Source organism: Desmodus rotundus, chromosome 3 (assembly GCF_022682495.2).
Source record: "Desmodus rotundus isolate HL8 chromosome 3, HLdesRot8A.1, whole genome shotgun sequence".
NCBI lineage: Eukaryota > Metazoa > Chordata > Mammalia > Chiroptera > Phyllostomidae > Desmodus > Desmodus rotundus.
Window position 1 is genome coordinate 27513614 of NC_071389.1, and position 12549 is coordinate 27526162.

Sequence of the window (12549 nt, forward strand, 5' to 3'; positions counted from 1 at the left end):
AGCCAGGCAAGCCAAGAGAAGGACTCGTACTCTGCGCAACTTCCAGGGGCCCCGTTCACCTCGTAGTCTGTGCCTACAGCGCCCCTTGGAGCTTGCAGTGCTGAGACTACTTGGTCTGTTAGCACTGTCAGTGAAGCATCTCACCCGAAACCATCAGGACCCATCTGAAGAGCAATAGATTTTTCAAAACACTGGGATATGAAAATGTTTTCTTCCTTTGCAATATACCATTCTAAAATGAGACAGCTGGCAGGAATTAAGCAAAGAAAGGAAGAGAGGGAACGTTCACTGAATACTTTGCAAGGCACTACACAAGGCATTTCCATTTGTATTCTCAATATGACCCTCGTAACACTGTATACCAGACTTTTATAGATGAGAAAATAACAAGTCTAAAAGAAGTTAAGTGATGTACCAAAAGTCGTAAGAGCTATCATGAGGATTCAAATCTGTGCTCTTTCTTCTATGCCACTGAATCCTAATAGATTGCAATGGACTGTGCATTCTAGTCTACTTTCAAATACACCTGACCCTTGAACACCACAGGTTTGAACTGTGTGGGTCCACTCACATGCAGATTATTTTCAATAAATACACAGTTTGTAGTATTTTCAATCCTCAGCTGGGAATCCGCAGATATGGAGGGCCAACTATACGCACTGTTCTACACCATTTTATATAAGGGACTTAAGCATCCATGGATTCTGGTATCCAAGTTGGGGTCCTAGAACCAATCCCCCACAAACACCGAAAGATAACTGGGGAGTCAAAAGTGAAAATATGTGAAAATACACATATTTTCAACTGCTGGAGGGTGTGGGGGCGATGTACAGTTGGAGCCCCTAACCCTGCACTGTTCAAGGGTAAATTGTACTCACAAAAACACTTGTTTTCCAAAAGGGTAAGACAAGAGCTAAAACCATAAAACCTGCAAGGGTTGCTGAGTTTGCCTATATTGACACAATAAATTTTAATCAAGAAAATCTCCAGGTCAATCTATGGATTAAATGAGTTACAACTAGAGGATTAGAACAAGGAAACACAAAGGAGATAGATGAAAAGAGAGTTAGTAGTAAATACAGATAAGCCCCAGAAAACAAAGGACAGATATCCTAATTCACAGTTAGCCAAACAGTCAGGAGACAAAAACTTACCAGAATTACAGGATACCTGTTGCGGGGGTGGGGGTGCCTGATGTGTTAACGTCTGATGCTGATGGTTCGAATGATGCTGCATGTGTTGATGTGGAGAGGGGTGCTGGGGATGAGGGGACTGGAGCTGGCTGTGTTGCTGTGGGTGCGGTGCTGGATGCTGGGGACGCTGCGGATGCTGTGGTAAACCATGCGGTCGATGGGACGGATGTGGAGACGGCTGTGTGTGCATCTGGGGGTGGGACAGCGAGACTTGTGCAACCGAATTACTGCCAGTGGTGTTGAGGCCACTGCCATGACTATTGGACAGGCTACTTTGGTTGCTGTGTGGGTGAGAGCTCACTGTACTGCTGGGAGACTGCTGATAGGAACACGAAGTGTGGGACTGCTGGGAAGATTCCGAAGGGATGTTCATCAAACCTAGAAACAGTCAGAAAAAGCAAGATCATTTATGGTCAGATTTCAGTTACATTTTGACAAATGTTTGCAAAATTATTTAGAAAGTAAAGGTGTACGTTGTCAGAAGGCATCTCTGGTTCAGTTTAACAAGTGCTGATGGAATATCCACCATACACTGAGAAGAGTAAGAAACATCGTTCCCTGCCCTTGAGTTGCTTATGGTCTAGGCAGGTGTGTCCCACCTGCAGCCCACGGACCACATGCAGCCCAAGATGTCTGTGAATGCAGCCCGACAAAAAATCATAAATTTACTTAAAACATTATGAGGTCTTTTTGTGATTACGTGTTGCAATGTACTTAATGTGTGGCCCAAGACAACTCTTATTCTTCCAGTGTGGCCCAGAGACATCAAAAGGTTGGACACCCTGGTAGTGGAAAAGTGACACTTAAAGAGTTATGTCCAACAACATTAAGTACAAAGGTGAAAGTATACAGCGAGGATTCTGGAACTTTGCTTTTTGCCTGTTCAGATAGACAGGGCTGGATATACAGAGAAGCCTTCCCTGAAAAGGTGCTACCCTGGCTGGAGTGGCTCAGTGGATTAAGTGCCAGTCTGCTAACCAAAGGGTCACTGGTTTGATTCCCAGTCAGAGCACATGCCTGGGTTGTGGGCCAGGTCCCCAGTGCAGGGGTGTGTGAGAGGAAACCACACATTAATGTTTCTTTCCCTCTCTTTTTCTCTTCCTTCCCTCTCTCTATAAATACACAAATAAAATCTTAAAAAAAAAATAGGTGGTATCTGAGTTGAGTCTTGAAAGGTGAATGAAGACAAAGCAAAACAAAACAGCCACCCCCACTATTCTTCTGCATTACTTTTACGGAATCTGAGACACAGTTTAGGGGTTAAGACGGCATACTTTAAAGCACCAGGAAGTAGGGTTTAAAGTCTCTGCACTGCACTTGGTAACTGTAAATTTATTAACCTTTCTAAGCCACAATTACCTCAACTATAAATGGGTATGATAATGGTACCTACTTCACAGAGTTGTAGGGCAAAATGCCATGATGCAAGTGTAGATGAGCTCAGTAAATGTTAGCTGTTAGTTACAATGATGACGATTAGGCCGGAAGTACCTAATGTTAAACATGGTAGATGTTTGGTTTGCAGGCAGACACTCATTTTAATAAAACTACTGCAACATCTGATTCTACAACTAGGTTATTTTCATATCCTCAAGGATGGCTCATACCATGTTTTGCTGAACCAAACACAAAAAACATTACTAAATGAAAAATAAAATCCTGCAGCATAGTGTCAGCCAATAAAAGAATCAAACTTTTTTGAACAAAATTATTCTCATACTTGTCATTAACAGTCAAATTGTATTAAGAGTACATTGTAAGATAATCGTAAAACTTACTAAGTTGAGGTTTTGTAAGTACAAGAATTAATAAAAGTTCTTGCTTTGGCCCTGGAAAACTGTTGTTTATAGGAATTCTAACAGAGCTATTACAGGAAGATGAAAGAAAGCAGTTATTTCATTATCTATTTCCAATAAAGCCCTAGCATTTTAAGAGGGAACCCAGATATGCTCCATACCAATATTTTCAATCTCAAATTATTTTTAAATAAAATGAAAGAAAGTATCCTTCAGAAGCCCAATATGTAAAACTGATAAATGTAAAGCTGCTGTTTCTCCCTCCTCATCTGCACACTTCTACTCTGCAAAACTGTCACAAAAGCCAAGGACTCCAAAGAGAACACAGGAGACCAATGACCTGATCCAACCGCTGTTGTACAAACAGGGATGCTGAGTTCGAGAGGTGGCAGTAACTCAGCTGACTTTATGACAGAACCAGGACTAGAACTCAAGAGTTCCTATCAATGCTCTCTCTTTTTTTTTAAGTTTGAAAAATCAAAAGTATTAAAATGTAAACTCTTTAAGACAGGGATTTGTGTCTAAAATATTTTGTGCATTGCTGTGAATAGGCAAACTCTGAGTTGAAGTATACACAGTTAATCTATCAAACAGAGGAACTAGGGAATGTCTCAACAGTAGAGTCCCCAACAACATGTGCCCAGTGCTCCTTCGGGAGGAGACAACGCAGCATCTTGTTACCACATTACTCTAAGGCCAACGGCTAATGGCACAGTAACACGTAACAGCAGCTAACTAGCACTTGGTTGATACAATACGGCATCTCAGCCAAAACCACTCGGAGCATTAAAACCTGGTTTAAATATGTTGTATAAAACAAGAACCCAGAGCACACCACTAACCAATGTGCTCACTTATGAATGCCATACATGAAGTCACAAATTTGGTGCTACCACATTCCAATAGTTATCTCTTTGCTAATTACCAGTAAGAAGAGAAAGGCACATCTGTTCTTGCGGTGCAACATTTATCACTAAAGCACTTCCCATGGCAGACACCACTAATTAATAACTCACTTGCCCACATGGCACAGAGGCAGTATCAGAATTCCTCAACACAGTGCTCCAAGACACCACAGATATCACATGAGGCAGGCATACGAGATGAAATTTATCTGCCTTTCTTGTGTTATGATATAAACATATACAAAGCAGAGTAAAGGCACAAAAAGCATTCAATTCTAATCATGATGATAATGTTCGAAGATCAAGAAAATATAACAGCTGTGAAGTGAAAACAATTCTTAAGAGCATGTTACAATAAAAATTTACTTTACAAAAGTATTAAAAAAAAAACAAAAAAACCTCACCTTGTTGACTAAGTGACTGCTCAAAAACTGACTTATAAAGGCTCCGAAATGAGGCACTGAGATCTTCAAAATTGTATTCTGAGAAAAGCAGTTGTTTATCTCGTTCTGGAAGGTTGTACTGTGGCTGCTGTTGAGGAGTTAGTGACTGAGAGACTGGTTCTGGATGGCTTGTCACCTAACATCAAAAGAAAATACTACTACTTTAGTAGCTCTATGTTAGAACTGATTTGTTACATAAAATACACAATGGAAAATATTAAAATAGTTCATAAAATCCGAAATTTCCCTGTCTGGGGCTTTCCATCCTCTGTTTAAGCTGAGTATATACATAAGGTACAGACCACAAAATTGTTAACTTAGATCTTGTAGAACCATAGAAATCTAATCCAACCTCCACATTTCACAAAAAAAGAGAAAGAGTTCAAAGAAGGTAAATGACCTTCACAATATTTCACAAATAAGTGATGAGCTAGGCCCGGAACCTTTCAAGTTTCTGTAGAATCTTCACCTTGATTTCTATAGAAGCAATTTCATCTCAAACGCCACTATATTATGAAACTACTAATAGTTCTCATTCATTTAAATTGAAATTCTGTGAGTACTGTGTTCAGTTTTTGTGGCACTGCCTAAAGCATCAAGAACTTCAATATAACTAACTCATCATGTCTAGGGAAATTTTTATTAAATTAGAGGAAATAAGAAGTGAAGGGTAAACAACCAGAGGAGATTCTGAGAAAAACAAAAGAGATAGATCAAAGGCTTAAGCTATGCAAGGGGGGAAAAGCACCTACAGAAACATCTACAAAATAGAATTACCTTTAAGGTAACACAACTAGAAAAAAATTTTTTTAAAGATTAGCTGTACCTCTTAAAGATTTTATCAAGGCATGGTTTTAGTGTTTGCAAAAATTAAGATATGGACACTCACCGTAAATTTATGCAACTATCCAAAACAACACTTACAGGGAGTATGCAACAACATGGGAAAGTATAAATTTTGTGTAGGACGAAGACTCCACTACTGGCACTGGGTAACCTTACTTGTCTCCACATAGGCCATGTAGACAAGACTCAATGGCAGGATGACCTAAGTCTTGGTGGATCACTGTGATTATCCCGAAACAAGGGACACTAACTTGTCTTATGAGAGGCACATTCTCAACACCATTCTGTCTTGCAGGAGACAGCCATAGGGCAGTTTCTTGCCTACCTCTCCGTGTTGCAGGAAGTTGCTCAGAGACAGTTGCTCATCTGCCCCTCTGTTTCCAGTGAGGCAGGGGACTTTCTATTTTATTCCCATAGGGTAACCTACAAGTTATACAACTGCTTAGCTGCAGTATGGAATTTGTTCCTCCACTTACAGTGACCCACCACATATGTAGTCTGTCATCTGGCTCCTCTGGTTTGAGGTTGTCCTGTGGGATAGATGACATCATACTGATGTGGCGTATGCTGTCTGTATAAGTAATACACCTGTCTCAATGCATTTGGGCTCATTTTGTCCTTATAGGCTCAATCTAGGCATGTGATAAGCCCAACCAGCAACTGATGCTGTACTGTTGTTTAAGGAGTGTGTGATGACCAGCTTGGTGTCTTGCTGTTAAATGAAAACAGCAATCTGTAGTGTCTAGCTTTTAGCAAAGGAGTTTACCCCTCATACATGTACTGGCATAACAGGCACATTTGTTCTTACCTCTGTAACCTAGTTTTGTAAGTGTTTTTAAACCTTTTCCTCCTATCATATTTTGTGATATAATAACAGGGACTCTATGTGTTCTTTTACTTCTTTTGGTTTCAAAATTTACTACATTCAAATTATTTTAAAAGCAACTTAAAGTCATTAAATCTTTGCATAGTTTGCTTCAGTGCTCCAACTAGTCCTTTGGCATCATGACTTCCTCATTACCGAGTGCTTTACTCCAATTCACCTCTTGATAACCATGGAATTACTTTCAGGAAGGGCACAGGAAGTAAGAGTAGTCCTTTCTAAGCTCTCTATAATGTCTTGCTCTGGCTTCACATATGAATGAGAAGTTGGCTGGGCATAATACTTATCATTCCAAACCAATTCCCTAAAATTCTGCACAAAGTGTTCCATTAACTTCTAGCCTTTAGCATTATAGAAGTATGACTTGTTTTTTTTTTTTAATGTATCTTATTTCTTTTCCCAGAGTATTTATATGAATAGTCACCTCTGAAATTTTATAATTTGTCATGATATGTTTAGATATAAGGGTTTTTTTCCCCATTAACTTTTCCAAGAATTCAGTAGCACTTTTAGTATTTCTTCTGAAAATTGTTTCTGTACCAATATTCTAGTTTTTTTCTTCAAAGGCATCCATAATTCTCAGTTCTCCATATCTATTCTCTTCTTTTACATAACTGTCATTTCTTTATCTTTTTTTCTGCATTTTGGGAGAATATCTGAATTCCCTTTTCCCCAGAGCACTGGTAACAATTTTGCAGAATCACTTTACTTTTTACCTACATTTAATGGGAACTTTAATTCTGCTAAGAGTTTTGTTTCCCTTGTGTTATTTTCTTATTTCAGCCACCAACCCCCCCCTCCAAGTTTACATCTTTGTCCTGTATAAGTTTTTACACATTTAGTCATCCTGGTGGGTGATCTGGTGACATCAAACTTACATCAATAATAGTGTGGTGTGTGGCTCTCGGGCTCTGATCTGTCTAATGGGGAGGACAGTTGCCAGATGATTTGAAAAGAAGTATCAGATAACCCAAGGGAACAAGGATACTCACACAGGTCCCATTATAGCATAGCTTTGTTTTCCAGACAGAAATTGAAAATACAAAACTGATTAACAATTAAATACAAGGCCATCTTAACCTCTGATGGCCTTGTAGAATCCTCTTCTCAAATCTACAGCTGGAAAATAAGGTGATACCCACATACGTCCTCTAGGCTTTTACCAAGGACCGTAAAATATTATCAAATATAGCTTTGCCAGACTGAGGTATAAATCTTTTTCCTAGTGCAATTAACACATGGAGTAAAGTAAACCAAAATATATTAACACAGTACAATCACACATTTGTAAGTAACTTGGTAAAAGATAACTACCCAATTAAAACACCATCAAGGTAGGTATCTGTTCTACTGATATAAGCTAGTAAATTGATTAGTGAGAAATAACACATTTCACTTTTATTTGTACTTCAATTACGTGTGGTTTAGTTTTAAGCATTAAATGTGTACTCAACAAAGAAGTTAACTTCACCAAGACTTACCGGCGTGTAACTATGCACACTTCCAACACTGTTCAAGTTAACAGATGCCAAACTCTGGTCTGAGAGACTGTTGTTAAGGCTACTGCGTGGGCTGTCACTACCATCCTGATCCGTGTTGTACAACGTTACCTAGATTGAAAGGAAAGCAACATCTGAATAAGCAGTTCCTACTAAAAAGAGTACTTTTGATGCAACTCTACCAAAGTACAAGTAGCTGGGATATGGCAGGAAGGCACAATGATAGCGATCTTTCCATTCTCGTAACCTTCACTGCTGACTCCATGTTCAGCACGAAATAATTTACTCTCAAACTATAAGACATATACTACCCAGAAAGACATAAATTCAATCTACTATCAGGTATAATTAGTTAATCAACATTTGGTAAGAGAGAATTTACAGTAATTTTAATTATTTCTACAATGTATAAATATATTTTTATTCAAGCCTTAAGCAAAGCTGCTTTTCTCTATTAAAATCTTAGGCATCAAAAAAAGAACACAAAAAATAGAATTAAAAAAAATCACAGGCATCACTGTTTATAATACTGAAAATTGGAAACACAACTATCTAACACATTTGCAAAATCACAGATATGTGAACTAATTTTTTTAAATAACACTATGCTAATAGAGTGGGCGAAAGTAGATTTACAGTTGTTCATATGGAAAAATAATACAGTAATTAATAAATAATAATACAATAAACTCTGTGTTTCACATACTAACAACTGTAAACCTACTTTTGTCCCACCCCGTGTATGCATTAGACATAAATGGCTATATATATCACACTGTTAACAATGGTTAACTATCAGGAGCTCGGTATTCCTGAAGACTTGTATCATTGGTAACACGTATTTTTACAGTGCTCAAGGTTGTTTATAATAAGCATAATTTTTAATTAGGAACAAACAAAAAAATATTTTTTTTATTTTTTAAAAAGATTTATTTTTTTAGAGAAAGGGAGAAAGAGAGGGAGAGGAACACAGATATGTGAGAGAAACATCAATCTGTTGCCTCTTTTGCACATGCCCTAACTGGGGACTGGCCTGCAACCCAGGCATGTGCTCTGACCAGGAACTGAACCAGTGACCTTTTGCTTTGCGGGACAACGCCCAACCAACTGAGCCACGCCAGCCAGCAACCAAAAATATGTTTTTAAAACTAGCCTAACTATCCATCAAGGTTCTATTCACATGCTACTATCAACTTTCCTTTCTATGTCCTTACTTCTGTGGGAACAATTAGTAACACTGGTTTTATAGTCTAACTAATTTTTAATCAAATTTTTATTCATTACTAGACTGTTAGCTCCTTGAGTCACCAATAAGTAATCATAAATAGTACAGCACTTTCTTCTCAGTACACAGTTAATAAATACATGCTGAACTTGACAACCAATTGAGGTATCACCACCCTTCCGTCTGCGCTAAAATGTGGTCATGCTCAGTGCTCGCAGGCACTCACCAAAAGAGGCTGAGTATGTTGAAAACTAGGCATATATGCTTCTACACTTAAGGCAAAACCAAATTCAAATTCCCATATTCAAATTCATATCAGCTAGAAATAATTACGTGTCTAAGAACTAATAAGGGAAAACAGTACAGTAGGTCCTCCCCCCATCTAGTTTCAGTTACTCGTAGTCAACCACAGTCCAAAAATTTTAAATGGGAAAGTCCAGAAATAAACAATTCGTAAGTTTTAAACTGCATGCTGTTCTGAGTAGCATGAAATCTCATGCTGTCTCACCTGAGGTGAATCATCCCTTTGTCCAACATACCCACACTGTGCATACAGTAGATAAGGAATTTTAGAGGCTACATGCACATAACTTTATTCCAGTAAATTGTTATAATTGTTCTACTTTATTACTGGCGGTGCTGATCTCTCACTGTGCCTAATTTGTAAGTTAAACTTGGTCACGATATGCACATGGAAGAAGAAAGACAGCACATACAGGGTTTGGTGCTGTCGGTTGTTTCAGACACCCACTGGGTGGCCTGGAGAAAGGGAGACTCCTAGAGTAAAAAAAAATGAGAAGGAATAAAGCAAACTGGCAAGGATTTTTTTTTTCTGGTACATATGTCCAGTGTTAAATTTCACTAAAAAAAAGAATTCAACCTATGGGCTTGTAGGAAAAATCAAAACACTATAAAATACAACACAATACCAACAAATTACAAGTACCCTACGGTCATTTTCTTGGCTGCTCATTCTCCCTGTCCCTACTCAAATACCTACCACTTAGGTCTGAAATACTTTCCATCATCACTGGGCAAATCCTCATAGCTTATTTGGAAGGAGGGTAAACATTTTCACTAAAATGTAATAGAGTGAAGTACACAAATTACTAGTTTATTAGTTACAAAACTGGCATACTCGTGTAACCATCTAGATCAAAGCATAGAACAGCAGTCCTCAAACTCTGATCTTAGAACCCTCTTCCAGCCCTAAAAATTGAGGAGTCAAGGAGTTTTTGTTTATGTTGATATATCTGTCAAAAACTGGCAGATTACAAATTAAAACAAAAAAATTTAAATGTATTACTGAATTTTAAAATAACAATTACAAACCCAAATATGTCTTCACATAAGAAGTTTTTTCACCCAAAAATAAGTAAAATTAAGAGTGCCTCTGTTACATTACATTTTTATAAATCTACATGCCTGGCTTAACTTAACAGGAAGCAGCTAGATTCTCCTATCTGCTTCTGTATTCTGTCCGTTGCAGTAAGTTGTTCAGGTGGAAGTATAGAAAGAAAACCTAGCATCACCATATATATTTTAATAGACTTTTCAGATAATTGTACATAGTCTTTTTTGATACTATACCAAAACATGACACGTAACAATGTGGAATGTGAAAAGATATCAATAAATATTTAATACTGTTGCATAAAAATCCACTGTTCTAATTTGTACTTTGAATGAATAATTTATCCATGCATGATTTTGCAACATTATCCATTAGTTATCTGGAAAATAATGGTTCACTAAGTTATGCAGATCTTCCAAATATTGACACATTTCATTACACAACATCAAAACATCACATCTGTTTGTTAACATTACTAATAATCTCATTAGAAAAGTCTGTAAACACTGGGAAGCTATCAGACTTACTGTGGTGAATGTAAGTTTTCCAAACTTCTATTTTTTGCTAAAAAGCTCTGGCAAGAGATATTGTCCATTGTTTTCCCTGAAGTGACAGATTCACTTTGTATGTTTTCAAGAAAACTTCTGCCAAATACCCAAATCTAAACAATCAGTTTCAGTTGTTCTTTCAAGTAAAAACAATGATCCATGAACAAAGCAGCAGGTTCAACATCCAACTCAAATAATCATACAAATGCTGTTCCTTGAACCAGCCTTTTTTCTTCAATATGCAGTGTAAGGGCTTTATACATACGTCCCATTTCATCACACAGAATATTAAAAACACATATACTTAAAGGTCACAACTTAATAAACCCATTCTCCCTGCTTCAGAGATACTCTTAAGTAAAACTAGCATTTTTTTAAATCTGAAGTGTGTGGCAGAGAAATGCCCAGTAGTTAGAAGGCACTGCCTTGATTTGTGCTAGCGTTTATATATTATTGCTTTTGTTGCATCAGTGAAAATACAAAAATAAAGGAAAAGGGAAATCATACTGAAATATTATCATAAAAATAACTTTGACCTCAAAGAATCCCTAAAAGGGTCTTGGTTACCCAGGTGACCACAAACCACAGAACTGCTGACACAAACCATCTCCAGAAGGCCACTAATCCAGTATCCTACTCATCATTCACCACGATTCTTCTGCCACAGGTAACCACCATAAAAACTTCTAACACGACTGAATGGTTTTCCTATTTTTAACTAAGTATAAACGTTATCATGCACTGTATATCCTTTTCTGTCCTTCTGCAGTAAATTTAGCTAAAGGATTACACAAAGCTTTGTTTTCTATCGCATGATCAGTTCTTAATCTTTATTTCTTCCTTGTTTTTTAAAATTCACTTTATTCATTTTCAGGAAATTGAGAACTTTATCATTAAATTCTTATCATTAAATTCTTTATATTTATGTCTGGAACTGACTCTTGTGAATGGAAAATACAATTTTCCATTAATCCAGCAACATCTGTTGAAAGATGTCACTAAATTCTGGCCCGTAAGTCTGTCTACTCTTACATCAATATCACACTTTCAATTATTATAGGTTAACTCTTGATATTTAGAAATATAAATCCTCTTTTATCTTTTTCAATATTGTCTTCAACTACTGTTTGCCATTTGGATTCCCATTTATATTTTATGATCAGCTGGTCATTTTTTATTCCCAAAAAAAGCATTATGAAATTTTTATTGGGATCACATTAAATCTGTAGATTTAGGAGAAATAGATTTCTTTAAAATAATCTCTATGAAAATTATATATCCATTTACTTATATCTTTGTTTTACTTCAGTAATTTTTTAGAGTTTTCACTGCAGAGTTCATTTTTCATTTAATCCTAGGTATGTGGTATTTGAATGCTAACATAAGTGTTATCTTTTTAATTTTATCTTCTTCTTGTCTATGGCTAGTATACAGAAATACCATTCATTTCTAAAATCAAACATTGATCTTATATCAAGACCTTGCCAAATTCACTTATTAATTCTAAAGATTCAGATTCTTCAGATTCTTTTTATCTTCAGATTCTTTTTAACTTTCCATATAAACAATCACGTCATCTGTGAATAATGACAGCTTTACTTCTGCCTTCCCAAACTTAATGTTTTCTCTCTCATAACACTTCTCAATTTCTCCTCTCCTTGCCTGACCTCTATTGTCTTACAGACTTCGGGGGGGGGGGGGGGGGGCAAAGGTAGGTTTACAGTTGTTCGTATGGAATGTAAGTAATAAATTACATATACAAGCATAAACTGTTTCATGTACTCACAAATGTAAACCTACTTTTGCTCCACCCTGAATTTTACTTCTACATGTTATAAACCCACAATATATTTTTAT

The 12549-nt window shown here is 37.0% G+C and overlaps 1 protein-coding gene across 7 annotated transcripts in view; it reads right to left on the bottom strand.

Annotated features, from left to right (window-relative positions):
* The window catches only part of FOXJ3 (forkhead box J3), a 106215-nt gene that overhangs the window by 11516 nt on the left and 82150 nt on the right, over window positions 1-12549 (bottom strand). For all 7 annotated transcript variants that reach the window (XM_071220889.1, XM_053920172.2, XM_045190919.2 and 4 more), the window contains 3 exons: window positions 7548-7676; window positions 4299-4473; window positions 1155-1571 (listed from right to left, as the gene is read on the bottom strand). In XM_071220889.1, coding sequence (XP_071076990.1) covers window positions 1155-1571; window positions 4299-4473; window positions 7548-7676 — 721 coding nt within the window. The remainder of the gene's footprint in view (window positions 1-1154; window positions 1572-4298; window positions 4474-7547; window positions 7677-12549) is intronic.